We start from the raw sequence: 20,666 nt of genomic DNA on the forward strand, positions 1-20,666 counted from the left end.
ATTATTATTATTATTATTATTATTATTATTATTATTATTATTATTATTATTATTATTATTATTATTATTATTATTATTATTTAAACAAACAGGTCTCTGTAAGATCAGAAGACCTATGCTCAAAAATAGCTAAGTAACTGATTCAGAGAAGCTCCAGACCAGTGACTTTGTCACTTTGCATTTTGCAGGATGTTTAAAGCCTCCATTGAAGGTGCCAATTTACAATTATCCAAGCCTTCCCCATCACATGTGAAGGATAGCAATGGTGGTGATCTTTTCCCTGGGCAAATGATGCCTGTTGTGAGGGAAAACCAGGACCAAGGAATCTTGCTCCTCTTATAAAAACTAGAGGGAGAACACCTGTTCCTATTGGTATGCCAGTCAATGGGGTTCTGAAAAAGAGCTTTCAAGGAAAGAGGAAGGAAGAGAAAGAGAAATCAAGCAATCTTTTGAATTCAGTTTTCTACTCTGCTGTTCTCATCCCTTGTGCAACTTTAGAAATATTTTAATTTTTCTTTTTTTTTTTCTTTTTTTAATTGATTTTCCAGTTTTACATTTAAATATTTGAAAAGCAACGTGGCGGCTGGGTTGGTTCATAATTCAATAACATACAAATTTCTTTAGTACAGATCACAAACTATTACATTAAATATTTCCTCTCTTTTGCCCTTGGTATTTACTGTCTCACATTTAAATTAGTACAATTCTTATATCAATTTAATACAAATAACTTTCTTACATTTATCAATAATTTTTAGTTTATATAGTCATTTTAACATTCAATCTTTTTAGACAATCAATATCCTGATACGTTTTTCCCAATTTTTAGTTTCCCATTAATATTTAATTTTAACATTTAATATTTATAGTTTCCAAGTTTTAAATAACCCCAATTTCCTTTATCACAATTCATCCCAAGATCTTACATCAGCTGGTTAATAATACATTAAAATATTCTTATTTTCTAGTAATTTCCAAATATCTTAAATTTAATAACCAAAATTTCTCTTATTTCAACATTTAATACTTCCTCTTTTTTCTCTCAATATCTACTATCTCATATTTAAGCTAGTATTTTTTGTTATTACCACTAAATAAAAACATATTTGTTACATTCATCAATAAAATTTTAGTTTATATATATTTTAATTGCCTTTATATTCAATATTCAAATTTAACTATTAATGTTTATATTTCCAAGTCTTAAATGACCAGAGCATCCTTTAACTCAACTCATAACAATTTCTAATATTCAAAGTACACATCTTATCTATTTGAGAATATTCTATTTTAATTCTCACTAATAGGTCAAAACCCCAATTTTCTTCAGTCTTATTCTAGCTTGCTTTCTTTGCCAAATCGTCTTCCATGTCCGTGCTTTTGAGTCATCAAATAGATCTCCCTGTGTTGTATATGTTGTTTGACATAGAAAAAACCGTCCGATCGCCATTTTTTGAGAAACTAACAAATTGTCTCTCTATTTTTCCATCTTGATATAGTTGTCTTAAGCTGTTTATCTTCTCTTCAGTCTGTTCTTCTTCTTGATCCTCAGATTTTTTCTGATTTATGTAGAAAATCTTTTCCCTTTTCCATATTGTCAGTCCCTTTTCTGGGTTTTCCATTGATTGTATTTGTTGATCAGTTGAATCCTCTGTCATAGTATTTAATTGGTCCACTTTTTCCGTCATATTCTATGTAGTTGGTCTTTCAGTTGTAATCAAAATTTGAGTTTGTGTATCTAGGCTGACATCCCATTCTTTTCTGCAACCTCTTATTTCATCAGTAGCTTTAAGAATAGTTTGTATGTCCCTGATTTTCCTCCATATTCTCTTTGTAATGTGTTAGGTTAAAAGCTTTGCACTCAGAGAATATAAAAAAAAATTCAGTAAGTATGGAACACAGTTGGACTTCACAGCTGATATCTCAAGATTATAAGTCTTATCTATTTGTCTAGGCTGCCAGCCAAGTCTCTTTTTAGCAATAACAGTTGTAATATCAGGTTTAGCCACAAGATGTTGCCCCTATATTTAAATTTTTCCTTTAAGTCTGAGGTTTTTATAATCTTTTCAGTTTTACTTCTTTTTTATAAGTAAAAAACCCAGATCTTCAGTAAAAGTAGAAAGTCTTTTAGTCCACAAACTTTAAGAGGTAAAATTCCAATTAGGATCAAGTTATTCTTGCAACATTTTTAAACTCCCCTAGATAGTCAGTCGCTGCTGTTTTTAGAGGGAGAGGTATAATCTCTCTTCCCTCTCCACAGGGGGGAAAGTACTTAAGCAGCTTATGCAGGTAAAAAAGATAGTTAGGATTTAAGAGAGGTAGATCTCATCCAGTCTCTTCTGCGCTGCTTTAAAGTTGCCTGGTGGTAAGTGTGACTTCGGCTCTCTGCAGCCTAGTGACGAGCTATATTTCTATGGCCAGTCTTTCGTCCACCAGTTTGGAGGGCTGCCCCAGATCAAATGGAAGGGCTACCTCCCTTCCGCAATCAAGCAGGGATCCCCTCCTTGCTGGTCACCCCTACAGGGCAACTTTCCAGGGTCCCCCAGCAATGTGAAACTGGACACGGAAGACGGAGCTCATCTTCCATATGTCCATGACGGCCATGTCGGCAAACCGGAAGTCAGAAATATTTTAATTTTTCTAAATTGGCTGCTGTAAAGGGTTCTTTTGGGGGAATGACAAAGACCACAAATAAGGAGAATCTCTTTCCCCCCTCCTTTGTTGCACAAAGAGCTTTTTATACAAAATAACCATTCTACTCTAAATAAAACCAATGATAAACCCGCTTATTTCTAAATTTCATCACTATAACTTTTACTGTGTGCCCATGGGTGTAATTTGTATATGTTATGTATTTAACTTTAAGGATTCTTAGCCACAATTTATATGACTTTGTATTAGCTCCTTTCCATGTCCTCCCCTTTCTTGCATTGTCTAGCCCTAAATTATCAGACTCGGCTATTTTCCCAATTCTAGATGGGAAAAACTTTGCAACCTGAGTTCAAACCACCGGGTATTTGGCTGATTTTGTGTCAGGCTGGCTGGAGATTTTAGACTTTACAGCCAAACACTGGATGCTGCTAGTGAATTTAGCATCTCCCAGCTGTTCATTGTTGGCACTTCTGGAGAAGATGGCATGTTTTCCAAGCTCCTGTTAGCTTTCCTCTTTTGAGCATCTGAAGCTGCCCCTACTTTTTCCAGACTTGCAGACATCCCCGCTCCCTGATCCTGCAGCAAGTTTATTTTGTTTTGGTATTTCCTATTGCCTCTTCCCACACCTACAACTTTCTCTTTTCCTTTTGTCCAACACATGAATGTGTATTGTGTGTTCTGGACAATACACAGACTGCATCTGGGTGCAGAATGTACCTTTCCTTTATAGCAGGAGCACAGGAGTGCTCCAAGAATTCAACCTCAAAATCCAGGTGGAAAAAATGGGAGGAAAGTCTCTGACATCACCACAAAGCTCTGCTTCCACAGTTAGTAATGTAAGCCTGTGCTAATACTAATCTTTTGCTTTTTCCTGTCATTTACATTGCATAATTTGTGATCAGCCACATTTAGACAAATCCAATCCACAATCTGGATTTTATGATGCTTGATAGTGCTTCTCATTTGGCAATACCTGGCAGGTGCCAACCCAAGACATGTAGAAGGGTAATGGGCTGAGCAAACTGAACCAGTGTATGCTGCAGGAAAGATTGTGGTAGTTGCTGGTAAAAGAGGCAAGCATCAACCATAGTACTATCTTTGTTTACTATCTTTTATTCAGGCTTAGATGTGCACATAATGCTGCAATAGTGGTAAAATCTCTTCAGAAGGATTGTATATACTATATGCGTAATATGGCAGAGGAAAGCCACCCCAACCTACACCAACTCTGGTCACAATCTATGCAGACACAACATCTATTCATTTAATTACATATTAATTATTTCTACTTTTGCTCTGAAATAATTCTCCCCCCTTTATATGTGTGTATAGAGATAATTATTCCAGCCTATTTTGAACATGCAGAGTGTGATAACACAGAAATGGAAATATATCTGCTTTTTGTAATAGTCAGAGCAGTCCCTAGACTTTGGGTTAATGAATGAATCTCTGGGCATGCTATTTCTCAGTTTCTGATTTCCATCTATAAAATATAGTAATTGAATCTCACAGAACAAATGGGGAAATAGGATTCTTGTGGATATTGAGACCTAAGGCAGATTATAAATTTGTAAGACACAAATGCTTTTCAGTGTTTTTGTTAATAATCAAAGCTTCATTTCCAGGAAAAGGGAGTGAACATAGGCTTTGAAAGTTCTTCTATGTATTTCTTATTAAACGAGAGCTATTTTTAGCTGAAATGAACATCCTATTATTTTATATAAATTCACATATCCAGGAAGTGAATCTTAATAATAACAAGAGAATTTGAAACTGAACCTTGGCAGAAATTAAGCTTGACTTTTCACGTAAAAAGTCCAGTATATGAATATTAGTTCATACATAACTTGTCTACTACATTAGTTCAAACATAACTTGTCTACTTTTTAACCCAGATGCTTATCCCAATTCAGAAGTAATCTATGTGTGGACTAACACCTCAGCAACTTCGGTGGTAGTAGCAGAAGATGGTTCTAGGCTTAACCAATATCACCTGATGGGACAAAGTGTAGATTCTGAAAACATCAGTACCAGTACAGGTAAAGAAATTGTCTTTTGAATTGTAGTATTCAGTAAGGAAAGTTTTAATGTTCATGCTGATGGAATGGCACTTTTTCAAAATAAGTCATACTGGTTGGTTTGCACTGTGGTGTCCCTTTCTCTATGCCCAATATGAATCTTTCTCAGTATTTAATAAATATTTGACAGTTACTTGTGTGTGCCTTGTTTCATTCATCCCTGTATACACACCACATTCATGTATCTCTTTTCCCCCATTGATAAAACTATCTCAAGCTGGTAAGAAAATAATAAAACAGACAACAATTTTTAAAAACCTTATCTCAGTAAAACCAATAAACTGTAGATAAAGCAAAACCACAAATTCCACCATAGTCATTCATTCATAAATACCAAGTGAAAAGGCATTTAGTTGCCTAGAATCTTTAGACAAAGTAGAATGCAAGTACATATAAATAAAGTAGATATTTTACCACTTGTAAAACTTCATCATGAAAAGTCAGTCAATTTGGCATTAAATGCAAAGAACCCATCTTACATCATCACTTAATGCAATTTCCATTCCATTCCATTCCATCCTCAGATTACAGCAGATTAATATAAGGAAAAGCTTTTTTTTCAGGCAGCCAGTTTTGATTGTTTAGGCTATCTAGATAAGCAACAGAAGCAATACTTCAACATTCACACTTTAGCAGTCATAACTGCAGTGCTTTTTTTGTAAAAAAAAGAAAGAAAAGGGTGCCGGAACTCACACACTTCATACAACCTGCCTTGCCTACCCTACAAGGTTCCATCCAAAAAAGGTGCCGGAACTCCGTTCTGGGCGTTCTATGAGAAAAAAAGCCCTGCATAACTGAATTACTGAATGGATACCACTGAACAGTATTGTGACAGGAAGGGTAGTATAAAAGAACTATTTGTGGTATTGGACTTCTTAGGATGGCTCATTCTTCTGTACAAGTTATTATGGGATAATCATGTATATCTTCTACCCACCCCAGTGTAAAATCAGATTGTGATTCGAATTTCAATAAAACTGTGATACAATTCACATAATATAGGTTTCCCATTTTCTCTGTAATAATGTTGCACCATGTTACATTTCCTGGTCATTATAGTCTGATTTTTCAACTTATTATTGTATTGAAATAAACAAATAAAAAGGAGATATACTTCATGCTGATTGCATGCTTTGAGATGCACAATATTAGGGCATGCAGTACTCTGGATGCAGTTCAAAATTTGAATTAACTATGAAAATAACTCTTTAAAATAGTTTCATCTTGTCTAGGATATGTGATTGTCCTTGACAATGCTGGAGAGAAAAGTCTGGATGGTTTTAAAGGGATGAGTATGGGTATATCACCACAAGCTCCTTGCTATGTTTTAGGAATTGGATCTGAAGTACTACACAGCCCTGATAGATGTTGTCATTTAATTAGTACATGCTAAAATGATTTATGCTTGACAATGTACCCAAAGGTAGCTATAGATAGGATGGTTAATTGGAAGTAAAAAGGTCTTATTATACTTAGTCAATAAAATTATGTCTAGATGTAAGAAAAAATAAGGCCATTTAGTATAAAAGTATAATGACAATTCTCAGATACCTATTAAACCTGCCACAATTTTATCCCCATAAATGGATTATTGGTTGAAAAACACATTCATCAGATGCTTCTAAAAAGCTCTGTCTCTTACATTCTGCTAAAGAATATTTATTTCTGTTGGAGAAAACAGATGTAGCAGACAAACTATCCAAGCTTGAAAGAAGCACTAGGGACAGAGAGCTCCTTTGCAGTTACTTAAAGCGCTACGTCTTTTGCTAGCTTATTTTCCCACAGGAGCCAACCAAGCATCTATAGATTGATTTCTTCCCCCATCTCAACCATATGTTGAATAAAAAATTTGGGGGCAAAGGAGAAAGGAAATATGGCAACTGAGGCCTTGCTCTATAGTATGTCTAGACACCATGAATGGGGAAAGGGATGCTAGGATTCACACTTCTGTACCTGGAAGAAAATGTGCTAAACATGGCAGCACTACAGACTTAAAGAGGCTTTCATGCCAGCCCAGCCATCCACATGAGGATTTCAAGGCAATTATTTCTTGTTGTTTCTGGAGAAGCATGCATGGAAAAGGACAGATGATAAAGAGGTGTAGGACCTGATTTATGCTCATCTTGCTTCTGAGAATGAAGTAGAAATTGAGAATACTGGTAATTAGAGACAAAGGACCCTGCCTGAGAGCTTGGAATCAGGTGGCTCCATGCTGTGTTTTCCTCTGTAGGTTTTGAAGGAATGCCAATAAATTGATGGAGCAACTCAAGAAAATACTGGACTTATTTCCTATTCGTGGCCCAGGCTCCCATAGCACACCAGCAGGGTTCCCTGCTAATTTGAGACTTAGGAAGAAAAGAGGTCAGCTGCCTGTTACTCTGTAGAGAGAATAGATATTTAAATGATTTGTAATAGACCCAGAGCATGCATGTACACACATACGCACACACACACACATCCCCTAGAGTCTGAAAAGATTAAAGAATGGCAGTGCTTAAAGTCTTGCCTGCTCAATCAGTAAATGCACAAATTATTCCCAAAATGACAGCCTCCTGAGAACTGGTTTTTTAGAAAGTCCATGCAATCTCAAAAGTGCAAAAATAAAGAGAAAGGAACAGTATTGCGAGAGATGGTGCAAACATCACAGTGACCTTAAAACAATCAGATTAAAGAGCACAATATCTCCCTTCTACAGAGCACTCTGAAATCAGGGTTTTGAAAGCTATAGCACTAATTTTCTTTTATGAATTATAATGAGAAGGAGAGAAAGACACAATTCTAGATCACTCGAAGACCAAAAGATTTTACGGGGGGGGGGGGGACATCGACCAGTAAAATAAGTTCATCACAAAAGTTTTCTTACCAGTTCACCATTATAGCAGCATTATTCTCTGCAATGAATGGCAGCTCTCCTTTCACTTTCACAATCACCAAGAAAAAAGTCCAGAAGATTTCCTGAAGCATCTCCTAGATCTGAGTGGAGAAGCTTTCTAAGAGCAAGATGTCCACAGGGAATGTGCCAGACTGCCAGGCACTCATCCAGTTCTTAGCAGTGCTTACCAAGGCTTCTGGCACATGCTACACTAAGAACCAAAAGAGATTCTAAGCACAATCCACAATCAGAGCTTTATCCAAGAATTACTTTTCATAGAAGTTTCCTTAACAATGGCTGGTGCTAAACATCATTTTTTTTAATAGCTTTCTTTTTTCCTTTCCTATTTCACTGTGCTATTGTCCCAGGTTACCTCTGATCAAGTTGAGCTCTCAATACAGCATGGGTCAGAAATAGTAGGACACAGATTGTAACCGAGGATTAACAAAATACAAAAATCCGATTTCACACAGGGGAAAGCATTGGTCAGCTAAGGATTTTCTGGTCTTTAGCAAGCTTTTGGGCTGCCTGTTATCAGGATTTCTAATATGTCATTTCCTTTTCTGAAGCTGAGAATATAAAAATAACACATACAGTTTATGTGTTATTTGTGTCTGTGTTATGTATTAAAATTGAATCAAATCAATTTTTATTGTAGACCTGAATGAATCCTAAAAAGGAAAAAGAGACAAGGCGAGGATAATTTTCTCATTTTATTTTCACTTTGCCTGCCACATTCAATTCCTACATCTTCACCGAGGTCCAACTAGAGAGAACCATCTCTGGATGCAGAGTTCCCCTTGCTTGAGGTTATGAACTAAAGACATACCAGTTTGCACCATGAAGCTTTTAATGCAGTATCCACTGGTCCAGCTGAGAAAGATGCTGTCCTATGTTAGGACCCTATTTGTTTGAGGCAATCAGATGCTTTAAGAAACAAGAACAAAAGTGATTCAGCCTATCTCAGAATGGATGAACATTCCTGGGCCTTCTTGCTTATTTTTGAACGGTGTTGTTACAACAGAGGAGTGATTTTGCAAAATGGTGAATTATAGATGAGTTTTAGATTGTAATAATTGGATCAGGTTGGGTGGACAAATGATATTTGTAGTATAAAATATGAGGATCATACATTTTTTAGATTTAGTTGCTTTATATCACAGAAGTATTGATACCAAAACAACAGGAAAATCCACATTATACTACTTAACTTTTCCTAATCATTTTCCTATAGGTGACTTTGCATAAATTAAACTTTTTAAAAACAGAACTACTCCAACATGCAGCTCTTTATTTTAATTTGCCTTAAGCATGTTTTTGCATGAATTTCCCCCCATTTTTTAATGTATGTCTTTCTCAAATTATATATTTCCTTGTGCAAATTTTTAAGGTGCCAGTCTCTGCTAAGGCACATGTTCTGTGAGATACTTTTTAAAATCTTACTAAAATTTGAGTGTGTGTCATCTGTTTTTTTCTTTTTTACATTTTTTACATTTTTATATAGATATAGATCTTTTCACCCAAACATTTCACTTTTGTTAAGTAGGCAGCTTTTATCCATCTGTTCTTAAAATTTAGGCTTCTAATGCTGTTGTGGAGATACTAGACAGTTTTCCATCATAATATCCAGAATTCATTATTTATATCATATTGTTCATATTAGATCCTGCTTATACCCAGCCGTGGCTGGTCATATGTGAAGGACAATGGTCGTGAATTCTCTTTCCATGTGTTTGTTTGTTGAAGCTCAATCTGGAGCCTCTTAGCATGGGAAGAAAAGTGAGTTTAAATAATCATTGTGTACTTAGGAATATGACAAGTCTGTTGTAAACAGTAAATTTAGTAGGGCTGTGGAAGTGCTCTTAAAGAGATGCTTTACAAAACACAAAAACATTTTAAAGATCATTAAAGCAACTGCATCTTTGCCCCAAACTTGCATGTTGCTGCTTCCAGCTGTCTCTACATGCAAATCAAAGGGGCTGCTTTAGAGACTTCTGGTTTTGTGCCCGTAGCGCATGGCCGTGCAAGAGTGGACCTCCGCTCCCCATGGCTAGTTTTGCCCTGCCAGAGAGACCCTAGATGGGTCCGAAGTCGCCTCAAAGAGTCACGAAGGAGGGGTGCCCCATTGATCACGAAGCGACAGCAATTGCTTCATTTGATCCAAGGAAAGCCCTTCGAACCCGACAGGAGAAAGGCTAGCCACTTGTCAGCGTCTAGCCCAAGCTACCTGCAGCTGAGAAGCCCAAGAGCACTAACAAGAACAACGGTGAACAGCATGCTTGGAATTGGTGAGAGTATTTGATCTTCTCTCCCTTATTTTGCAACTAAGTCCCTGGGAAAGATCCCCAAAGCAAAAAACCTCTGAAAGTGAGAGAAGGGGACTACATTCCCATTCCCCCATAGATGGAAGTGGTGAATTAACCTTTAAAGAGGAAAGAAACATATTGAAATTAAATTTAAACTACTACAATCTGATCAAAACAAACGAAAACAAACTGCTAAGATTATATTCTAAAGGATTTTGATGAAATTATAAAAAAAAAGAAAAGAAAAATATTAAGAACTTCTTGCCTGAAAGAGCTGGAAAATAAATATTTGCTGATATCTAGTGGACAACTAGAATATAGCACATTAAAGAAAATCCCCAGAAACAAAGAAAAGTCTGTTCCCATGAACTCTAATAACCTTTAAGAAGATACTTGCCAGGGGACAAATAAGAGATTGTATACTGGGCCAGCCATAAGATTGGAAAGTGTTTGAAGGAAAAGAAATATTTTGATTGTGGCCTAAACTTATGCATTGTTTAAAAACTTTGATCTATGACTAAAGTTTGAGAGGGAAAGTTACACAAAAGATTTAAGGTGGCTAAATATACTGAATTGCAATTCTGACTGGTTGACAATTGACAATTGACTCCTGAAAGAAAGAATTGCTATAAAACATTGATTTTACTGAAACCTTGACCATTGAAAATTACAGTGGATTATAAAAATTATATATAAAGACAAGAACTATATAAAATTGGTCTGTTTGTATTTTGAGTTTTGGCCACCTTGACAAGGCTAATTACAGAGATTATGGCACTTATGACAGATTACTCGAAAAGGGGAGACAACATGGATATGACATATTCATTAAAAAATGATAGAAAGCCATTCTTAATATCTATTCTTGAAGGATTCAACCAGAAAGATCAAAGACCTCTAGAAGCAACATTTCAAGACAAGACAAATACTTTCCAAAAAGACATTTATGCAATGCTATGACAGATACAGATCACAATAGCTCTAAACCATGAGGAGATTAAGCATAACTTTGATAACATAAAGGAATATACTTCTAATTTAAATCTACAATTAAAAAACATTCAAAGAATGATGGTAAAGAATGAACAAACAAATCAAATAACAGAATGTGAACTAGAAAAAAATGACTTAATTGGCGAAGTCACAAATGAAGGGAACTATATCTTAATACAAACAAGAAAACTTCACAAGATTTGGATACAACAATAAATATGGAAAAGATACCTTATGTATTAGAACGTCAAAATAAACTTGAGACGAAAGAAGACTTAACAAAATGGACACTGCTAGGAGAATCACTATTTGGGAGTCAAAAAGCATGCATCATACGTATTATGTATCCTCTATGCCTAACAACAACTACAAAACTACAAGAACTGTTTGAAAAGTCGAAAATATTAATTTGGAAAACAATTTGGCAAAGACAGAAGATTAGAGACTTGACTCGCCCTACCAGATGGAATATTATACGAGCAAACACTTGTTTGAATATGGCTAAATGAACAAATAACTTTGGCTATAAAGGGGCTTTAGAATAAGTGGGATAAGAGATATAAGTAATATGATATTTTTGATAAGACACAAAATGTAAAAATATTGGGATGATGAAAGTGAAGGAAAAGTTTGAATTTTAAAGACAAATTAAGTTTGAAAAGATTTAGGATTAAGGAAAGACTGAAATATTGTGGGGAAATTAGGCTTAATAAGAATTTTGAAAAAAGGATATATAGTGATTTAATTAATTTTTACAAATAGAAGTGAAATATAAATTGATTAGAAAAGATGTTATAGGTAGATGTTATGATAGATAAGTACTATAGTATTTCTATAATATATGAAATATGAAAATATTGGGATGATATATTTAAGTGGAAAATTTGGATATTTAGCTGTTAATTGTTGAGAAAATTATGATTGATAAGAATTGTTTGAATATTATGGAGAAATTGAGTTTTAAACAAGATTTATGAAAATAAGATATTTGGTAACTTAATAAGATGACTTTTACGAACATAACATAAGTTGACAAGAAAATTAATGCTATATATGGACATTATTATTGTTGGTATAAATATAGAAGAAAATGTTTTTATTTCATCATTTATATATGGATAATATTAAATATCAAAAATTATATTTGTTTAATGCTGAAGAAGGAGAATACTATTGGGAGAAGAGAAGATCAAGGAAATATATTATCAATTAATATACTAATTATGGAAATATAAAAATTAATTATTATTGACTGTTAATTAACTATTGATTGTAAAAAAAATTATCAACCAAGACAACACGCTGTACACCAGGTTGTTATCATAAAAAAATAAAACTTTTACAAAAAAAGGGGGCTGCTTTAATGATTTAATCCGTTTAATAAAGGGCTTATTTGGGCAGACTTGAAAATTTGCTTTCTTCCATCCTCAAGGCAGGTTGAAAGTATATAAAGTGTGGTCTTCATAGCATTGCTCTTACCATGTTAAGTATAAGCTGCCATCATCTAATGAAGTAGATACTGATGCTGTTATTCGGGCTGTGGTAGTGCTTTTGTACCTCAGTTATTGCTATCTTGAAAGCCTGAAAGCACTCTTCTCCTATCTTTACTTTCCAGAGAACTAGGGAAGCCCCAGAAATACTTTCTCCACTTTCTCCCTCCTTTAGATTCTGATAAAAAAAGACCATTGTCTAGGCAGCAGCTCTTCCTCCTGTCTCCCAAGGTTATTCTCCCAGCCTATTATACCACGGCTAGTTTTGATGGATACAACTTAGGGCAGTGAAATGGTTTGTATGTACCTTACGCATAGGCAGAAGCCAAATCTGAAGCCCATTCCCTTATTTATACAATACATAAATGGAGAGGCACAATAGTTTTGGAAAAAAATAAACCTTATCAAGTAAGATTCTGCTTTCTCCATCAGCCAAAGCTGTAGTGGCCATGGAGGAACAGAAGCTCATAGCTGGATGGGAAGGGGTGATTCTCCAGTGGGCCAGTTGAAGCCCAAGAGATTGTTGACCCACCAAAGACTTGTGTCCAAAAGAATATTTGCATAATATATTTTTTTCTTATTTTCTAATAAGAAACACTTCCCTCCTCCATTGCAAAACACTCTTTTAAAATATTTGCCCAGCTTTAGTAAATCATTGCATTTCCTTGTCTCTGTTGGATGTAGAGGGAAAAAATGGGATTAATCTGGTCTTCCAGAACTTGCACAAGAGAACAAATGTCTAAATAGTTAGCTTCCTTTAACACCAGTTCACAATAGTTGCCTGCATTCCATGCAGCTATACAATTATAAGAGAAAGAACCTTTCCCTGAAATTGCCATGTTTCTCAAATGGGTGCCCTTGAAATGATTTCTTGGGGCTGTACATCTACAGGGAGTCTTAACATGTAGTGTCACTAACACAATGATCTTCTGCCCCATGCAGAGAGATGCCGGCAGCGCTGATTGGCTTGCTGCTAGGCAAGCTACAGTGCTACAGTGGTGTACAGACTCTCCATGAGCTGTGTTGTCCCATCATAAAGAATCCATATGGCATCTTCATTTAAAGAAGCTCTTTCATGGAAACCTTTCCCCCAGCCTCAGCAGTGGACTGTAACATGCAGGCTGGCAAAGGCTATAGAAGTCAGTGTTCTTGTTGACAAATATGCAAGTAGCAAGTCAGAGCCTCTGGTATGGATTATTTATGAAGCTTGGATAGAAGGCCTGTGATCTCAAGGCTCAGAAATAAGATCAGGTTTAACTTTTGGGAAGAGGAAAAATGGATCTTGTGAATCAATCTCCAGTCCCCAGCCATTTGCTAGTATGCAGCTTAGTGGCTGATGATAAGCATCCTCAAATCAATATTCTGTTTGGGCTATTCTAGGACTGTTGAAGTGGCTTGTGGAGAAACTACTTAAATGGAAGGAGTTAATAATTCTGTTTTTTCTTGCTAAGTTACATCTTTATCTTCTCCTACCTAGGGGAATACACTATAATGAGGGCGCATTTTCATCTGAAAAGGAAAATTGGTTATTTTGTCATCCAGACTTACCTTCCCTGCATTATGACAGTAATCTTATCACAAGTATCATTCTGGTTAAACAGAGAATCTGTCCCTGCTCGAACAGTATTTGGTAAGTACTCTCCTTCATCCTTAAAAGATCCTTTATTCTGGGATTTCCAAACCTAATTTCCTTTGCAACAGAATCTCTCAAGAAAGAGGCAATGCTTAATTCTTCCTGACAGTAAATTCCCCCTGCACCTGTACCCAATCCAAGCACTTTAGCACTTCTTTCTTCTTTCCCCTTAAGGAAGATACAAAATGAAAAGTAACTCTAGATACTGTGAATCAATATACGTCTGGTACTTTACCTGCTTTTCTTTTTCTTCATAGAAAAGTTGAAATGTAGAACAATGTAGGTGTTGCAGAATAGAATAAAACTGTGTGTTACTAGAGAGCCATTAGAAGGATAATGTATATTAATTAGTTTGTGATCTGATGAGGGTTACTTGAGAAACCAAGCTATCAGTAAGACTAAATTCCAGGTATACAATTCAACAACCAGGTTACAGAACTGTCAGCCAGATGGCAGATAGGAAACACAATCAGATGAGCCAAGTCTACATTAGGCTACATTAACAGAATCTTGTAAGTCTGAAAGTAGAATTCCTCTCCCTTTTCCTTACATCTGAGAAATTAGGGAGGGTCTCTTCTGAATCTCTCCCCCCCCCCACTATACAGCTGTGGTCTATACTGTCTCTTATCTGACTGTTCCCTATGTGGTGTCTCTGGGCCCACTCTCCCAAGGTCATTCCCACATACCGTTACAGAAGTGATAATGCAACATTCAACTATGCAAGTTGAATGTAGTAGTCATTTTTGTCCAGTTAACTATCTACACATCACTTATGTCAGTCTTTTCCAAGTTAGTACCCTCCAGTTATTTTGGAGCATATAGCAAAATTTCTAGCTTATTTTTTTCCATGTGACTGCACTTACTTAGATACAATCCCCCTGCTTGGATACTTTAGGCAAGCCATCTAATCCTTCCTGGGGACAGGTTAGTATATAATAGGAAGCATTCTATCTGCCCTACAAGATACAACAGACTAAGAAACAGACAGTATGTGGTATAGTAATGGAATCCTGCAAGTCTGAGTATGCTTCTCTCCTCCTTTACTTTACCTTCATGTTTATTAGAAGGGGTCTGTCTGAGGGGTTTCTCAAATTAGTTTCTTATATGTCTGTTGTCTTGGTAGCCAATCTTTCCATTGTCCTTCAAGGTTATTCCCTCTACAAATTCACTTTGAAGATGACCAATCTGAAAAAGTTTTACATATTACACATTTTAGGTAACATTGAGACATGGGGGTTTAGTGACTTAATCCTGCAGTTCAAGTCCTAGCATTGCATGGTGGGTGACCTCCCATTACTCGCCTCAGCTTCTGCCCACCTGGCAGTTTGAAAGTATGTTCTACGTGAGTAGATAACTTCAGTGGGAAGACGAGCTGGCTCTTCATGCAGATGGTTAGAATCCTGCTGGTGCTGGACCTTCCTGCTTGTGATGTCTATTTGCAAGGAGGCTTGGGTGGAAGGAGAACAATGGATAACAATGCAGGAAAGCTGTTTGTCTTTCTTTCTTGTGCAGAGCTAGCTTAATGCCTATGATGCACTTTGGAAAGCATGTGAGTATAAACCAAACAGAGCTAGCTAGTAGTTAGGCAGCCAAACTACTACTCTGTATTAGCATTATAGACTCCTGGCTAATTTAACATCACCATATGCTAAATAAATAAATAAATTTTAGGTAATTTCTAAATATCTTTTTCTTTCTCTCTCTTTTTTAAAGGAGTAACCACAGTTCTTACAATGACAACCTTAAGCATCAGTGCCCGTAACTCTCTACCCAAAGTGGCTTATGCTACCGCAATGGATTGGTTTATCGCTGTATGCTATGCCTTTGTCTTTTCTGCCCTGATTGAATTTGCTACAGTCAACTATTTTACCAAAAGAAGCTGGGCTTGGGATGGCAAAAAAGCTTTGGAGGCTGCAAAAAAAAAGGTGGCTATTACAACTCCTTGAAGAAATAAAGTATTAAATATCAAGGGGGGAACAGAATGTCACAAGTTTTCTAGACATCCTGTTGAATATTTTTTTTCTCCATAACCTGTTTGGACATTTATATTCTTCCACATCATGCTAGCAGAATGGGAAAACATTTACCTGTTTAATAAACTACAATGCTGTAAATTACAACGATAATAATCCAATGAATAGTATATATAGTATAACCAGAGATTGTAGGGACTCTGTATAAAGCTCATTTTCAATGACCCAAGCATCTCTTTTTAAAAATTATAGTTTTCTAATGTGTTGTTGTTGTGTGTTTTTCAGAAAAAAGAACGTGAATTAATGGCAAATAAAGCCATCAACACCTATGCTGCTGGAAAGATGACACCCACATTAAACATACCAAAGGACTCCACCCCTTCAGTCATCTCCAACTCTGTTTCTGCTCCAGCCATACCCATTGAGAAACCAGCTGAAAACAAAAAGACGTATAACAGCATCAGTAAGATTGACAAAATGTCCCGAATAGTTTTCCCCGTCTTATTTGGAACATTTAATTTAGTTTATTGGGCCACATATTTGAACAGGGAACCCGTTATTAAAGGTGCTGCTTCTCCAAAATAAATGGAAAGACTTCCAGATCAAGAGTTAGCCATACTTGCAAAAACAAATGCTACCAAGGAGAATTTGAGGTTCCAAAAGATTTTTGACCTTTGGGCAATATTCTTCAGGAAGTTTTTGCATGTTTAACAATATGTACAAAATTATTCTTGCCTTGATTATTTCTACATGTAACCTCAAATGTTTGTGACAATTACATAAATGGCAACAGACACTAATCTTTTTAGGACAACAGAAGACATGGAACACAGCTTCTATGCTGCTGGGTATCCTGCATTGATAGTTTACAAATGAAATAGGGTATATTTTTTAAACTGTTTGGGCGTATAGCATATCTGCCATTTTTTATACTTCGAATGTACATTCATGCACATAGTGGGACTGTGAACTTTGCAACTACAGAGGTATTCTTACAAGCTATTTCAGAGTTTGTCCATGCTGGAATACTCTAGCTCATAGTCATGCTGAATGCACATGAAGTGGATTTACAGCACCTCTTAAGAGCACATTGCCCACAAGCAAGTTTCGGCAGACCACTGAAGTCTACACTCCTCCCCTGATAACTTGGATGTGTGGAACCAACATTACCGCTCAAATGCCATAGGCACAGATTTCTTTTTCTCTCTGAATGCAGCATTTTTTATGAAGGCCATTTACACTTTGAAATACAAATCTCTAAAAACTGGACTAATTTTCCAACCTATTATCTGTTCTCAGCTTTGATACGTGGAAGCAGTTCTCAGTGTGTAAAACTGTCTAACACTTAATACTGATGAGAACTGCTAAATATTACTGGTGCCCATGACATATATACCATAGGGGACCCTGAACCCTGTGATGACTGCCATGGGTAAGACTTTTCTAGATAATATCATAGAATGCACAATATTCAGCTATGTACAGGAACTGGCGCTTCCTTTCTTTGCATTGTAAACTTGTGCAGGTTTTGTTGAACCAGTTGTAGCACTTTGTGTTGATATATCAGCTACATTCTCTTGATTCTGGTCGATGCCTTGGCATTTGAACTGAGTGACTTGCTGCAAATCAAGTGGCTCCCTCCTTAGTGGCTTCATAGTCCCAGAAGGCTCAGGTAGCTTCAGACCCTAGGACAGTGATGGCGAACCTTTTAGAGACCGAGTGCCCAAACTGCAACCCAAAACTGACTTATGTATCATCGGGTGACGGATGGGTGTGGCCCATTGGGTGGGTGTGGCCCATTGGGTGGGCATGGCTTCGGTGGTAACGGCAGACTGGGTGGGACTAAAAAGTTCAATCAATCAATTCCAACTTTGCAAGATCTTTTTTTTTCCTGTGAGAAGTTGAAATTGATTGATTGATTGAACCTTTTTTTTTTTGCACATGGCACCAGAGGCCTAAAGCGAAAAGGTTTTATAAAACCCAGCTGAAGGCCTAGGACTGGGGCGACGGTGCGCATGCCCACAGAGAGGGCTCTGCATGCCACCTTTGGCACCGTGCCATAGGTTTGCCACCACGGCCCTAGGACTTTGAAACAGTAATGGCCTAAATGCACTGTTGTGCCTGAAATGTAAAGTAAAGACACTGAAAGCTACTCTCCCATCTGCCCATCTGGACTGGTTAATTCAAGCAGATTTATTCAGTTCAATGATAAGGCCATTCCTGGCAATAACGACATGGCTGCCTTTTCCAGAGGCCACTCTTGGTTCACCCATTTCCACAATTCTTTCTTTGCCATTCTGAGAATCTTAACAACTGCCCCATGGCTACCCATTCAAGGCCATCTCAGGTTTTACAACAAGCCACATCAGTAACCATAACAGAGATTAGTCATATGTGATTTAGCTGCTTCATTTGACTACTACTTACAATGAAATAGTATTATTTCCAATATATTTATGGTATTATTTATTTTCCCTTCCTACATATTGTTTCTCTTCTTTCTGTTAATATTCAAAACAAAATTGCAATATGTCACAATCAGTATGAAAAATTCATATAAATCTGTTAATCAGTCCCATGGCAATAAAAGGTTACTGCAATTATATTGCTTGCATTGTAGCAGACCATAATAAGAGCAACAGCAGGAAACCCAATTGACTACCTAGAATTTGGGTGTGGCTAGTCTAGAGAAAAGAAGGATTCCAGTATTTGAGGAGCTACCACAAAAAAGGGGGTCAACTTACTTTCCAAAGCACCAGAGAGTAGGACAAGAAGTAATGGATGGAAACTAATCAAGGAGAGAAGCAACTGGAATTAAGGAGAAACTTCCTAACAGTGAAAAAAAACTAACCAGTAGAATGTCTTGCCTTCAAAAGTTTTGGGTCTTCATCACAAGAGGTTTTTAAAAAGAGCTTGGACAGCCACGTGTCTGAAATGATATAGGGTCTGCTGCTTGAGCAGGGAGTTGGACGAGAAGACCTCCAAGGTCCCTTCCAGCTCTATTCTGAATTGAGTTGAAACTTATAGATATACTAGGCTTTCAAAGTCTGGCACCCAAAGCAAGATTTATTTATTGTATTTATATCTTTTTAACTTGATATAATGTTCCTCATCCCAAATTATGAAGCAGTTTTAAAGTGAATACAAAGCAGCATGAATTAGAACAATGTTGAATCAGTTTACCAATTTACCAATCTACCAAATTTACCCCCAGAGTCTGAATCTTACCAGCACATAAGAGCAAAATCATAGTTAATTAAAGCCTAGTTTCCAAAAATTTGGTTTTCTTGTGTGAAGGATTAAAAAAACTTATTGCTGTACAAACTATATACCAGTTGGGGTTGCCTAAATTGACGGATCTCTGCATAGAGGTACACTAAAATGTAAAGCAAAAAATCAAAATTGTTTTAACCTGAAAGTATATTAGAAATAAATCATGCAGAGAGCAAATATATTGCCACCTTTAATGACAGTAGGAGGACAATTTGGTGTAGTGGTTAAGACACTACTAGGCTAGAAACCAAGAGGCTATTAGTTTAGTCTTGCCTTAGACCAGAAGCTGGTTGGTGACCATGGGACAGTCCCTCTCTCTCAGCCCTAAGAAACAGGCAATGGCAAACCTCTTCCAAAATCTTTCCAAGAAAACTGCAGAGACTTGTCCAGGCAGTCACCAGGAATAAAGACTGGCTCAAAGGAACATGTATGTGTGTGTGCACGCACACACACAAAAGACAATGGATTTCTTTACATAAATTTCATCATAACAAAATGTGCATGAACCACTTTTTTTCTCCTTTTACTGCATTTCAGTGATACTTGGCAGGGTGGGACATCTTTCATTGATGCCATTGTCCCAGGTTCTCAGTCAATGTGAGAACAGGCATTTTGATATTCATGGAGCTGTTTTAAAATGCACTTGCTGAGACTCTGTTCACTGATTACTTGAATTTTAAGGCCATTACCTACATACCCATTAGGAAAGTGAGGAATTTTACCTTTCAGGGAAATACAAACTTGGATTCAAATTTAAGCGGCTTCCTGGCCTCTTATTCACTGAAACAGTCATATATTGCATGAGATTACATTTTAAAAGTAGACTAGAACAATACCCAATTTAATTCTTCATTTTTATAAGAAAAACATAAACATTTTTAGAAAATTTTCCCTCTAGTATTCAGACAAAATCCTTCTACAAAGTTTCTACTATAATAAAGACAAAGAAATGAAGTTCCATTTCAAAACTGTTTCAATCAACTTCATCAGTATTTGGTTTGGTACCATTCCTTTTGGATAACTTATATTTCCAATGTTGTTTGCTTTGTTTGGGAATGATTAACATGCAGTCATATGCATGTATACCTGGGATTAAATTCCCATTGAGATCCATAGGACTTAACTTCTGAGAAAATGTGGAGATTACTTTGAAAAGCTGCAGTCCTATGTACACTTAGTTGGTAGAGAACTCAACATGTACTTTTGTGTAACTATGCCTAGTACTAGGCTGCATATGTAATTTGAGTTTACTTCAGTGGATTATTTTTTCCCTGCATAGAGACATTGCTTCACAAGCTTTTGTAATTTTATCTTACTGTTTAAATTAAAAAAAAAGAAAAGAAAGAAAAAGACTGTTTAATGTCATCTTTTCCCAAGTTTATTTGTCAGAGGAACA

General features: G+C 36.4%; 1 protein-coding gene across 1 annotated transcript in view; it reads left to right on the forward strand.

Moving 5' to 3' along the window:
• LOC107283474 (gamma-aminobutyric acid receptor subunit alpha-5) overlaps window positions 1–16,582 on the forward strand; it is a 132,197-nt gene extending 115,615 nt beyond the window's left edge. Inside the window, exons 6-9 of the mRNA XM_015811393.1 lie at window positions 4,548–4,691; window positions 13,869–14,021; window positions 15,738–15,949; window positions 16,283–16,582. Coding sequence (XP_015666879.1) covers window positions 4,548–4,691; window positions 13,869–14,021; window positions 15,738–15,949; window positions 16,283–16,582 — 809 coding nt within the window. The remainder of the gene's footprint in view (window positions 1–4,547; window positions 4,692–13,868; window positions 14,022–15,737; window positions 15,950–16,282) is intronic.
• The last annotated feature ends 4,084 nt before the right edge of the window (window positions 16,583–20,666 follow it).

This window comes from Protobothrops mucrosquamatus, unplaced genomic scaffold (genome assembly GCF_001527695.2).
Source record: "Protobothrops mucrosquamatus isolate PMUCROS unplaced genomic scaffold, P.Mucros_1.0 scaffold40, whole genome shotgun sequence".
Classification (NCBI taxonomy): Eukaryota; Metazoa; Chordata; class Lepidosauria; order Squamata; family Viperidae; genus Protobothrops; species Protobothrops mucrosquamatus.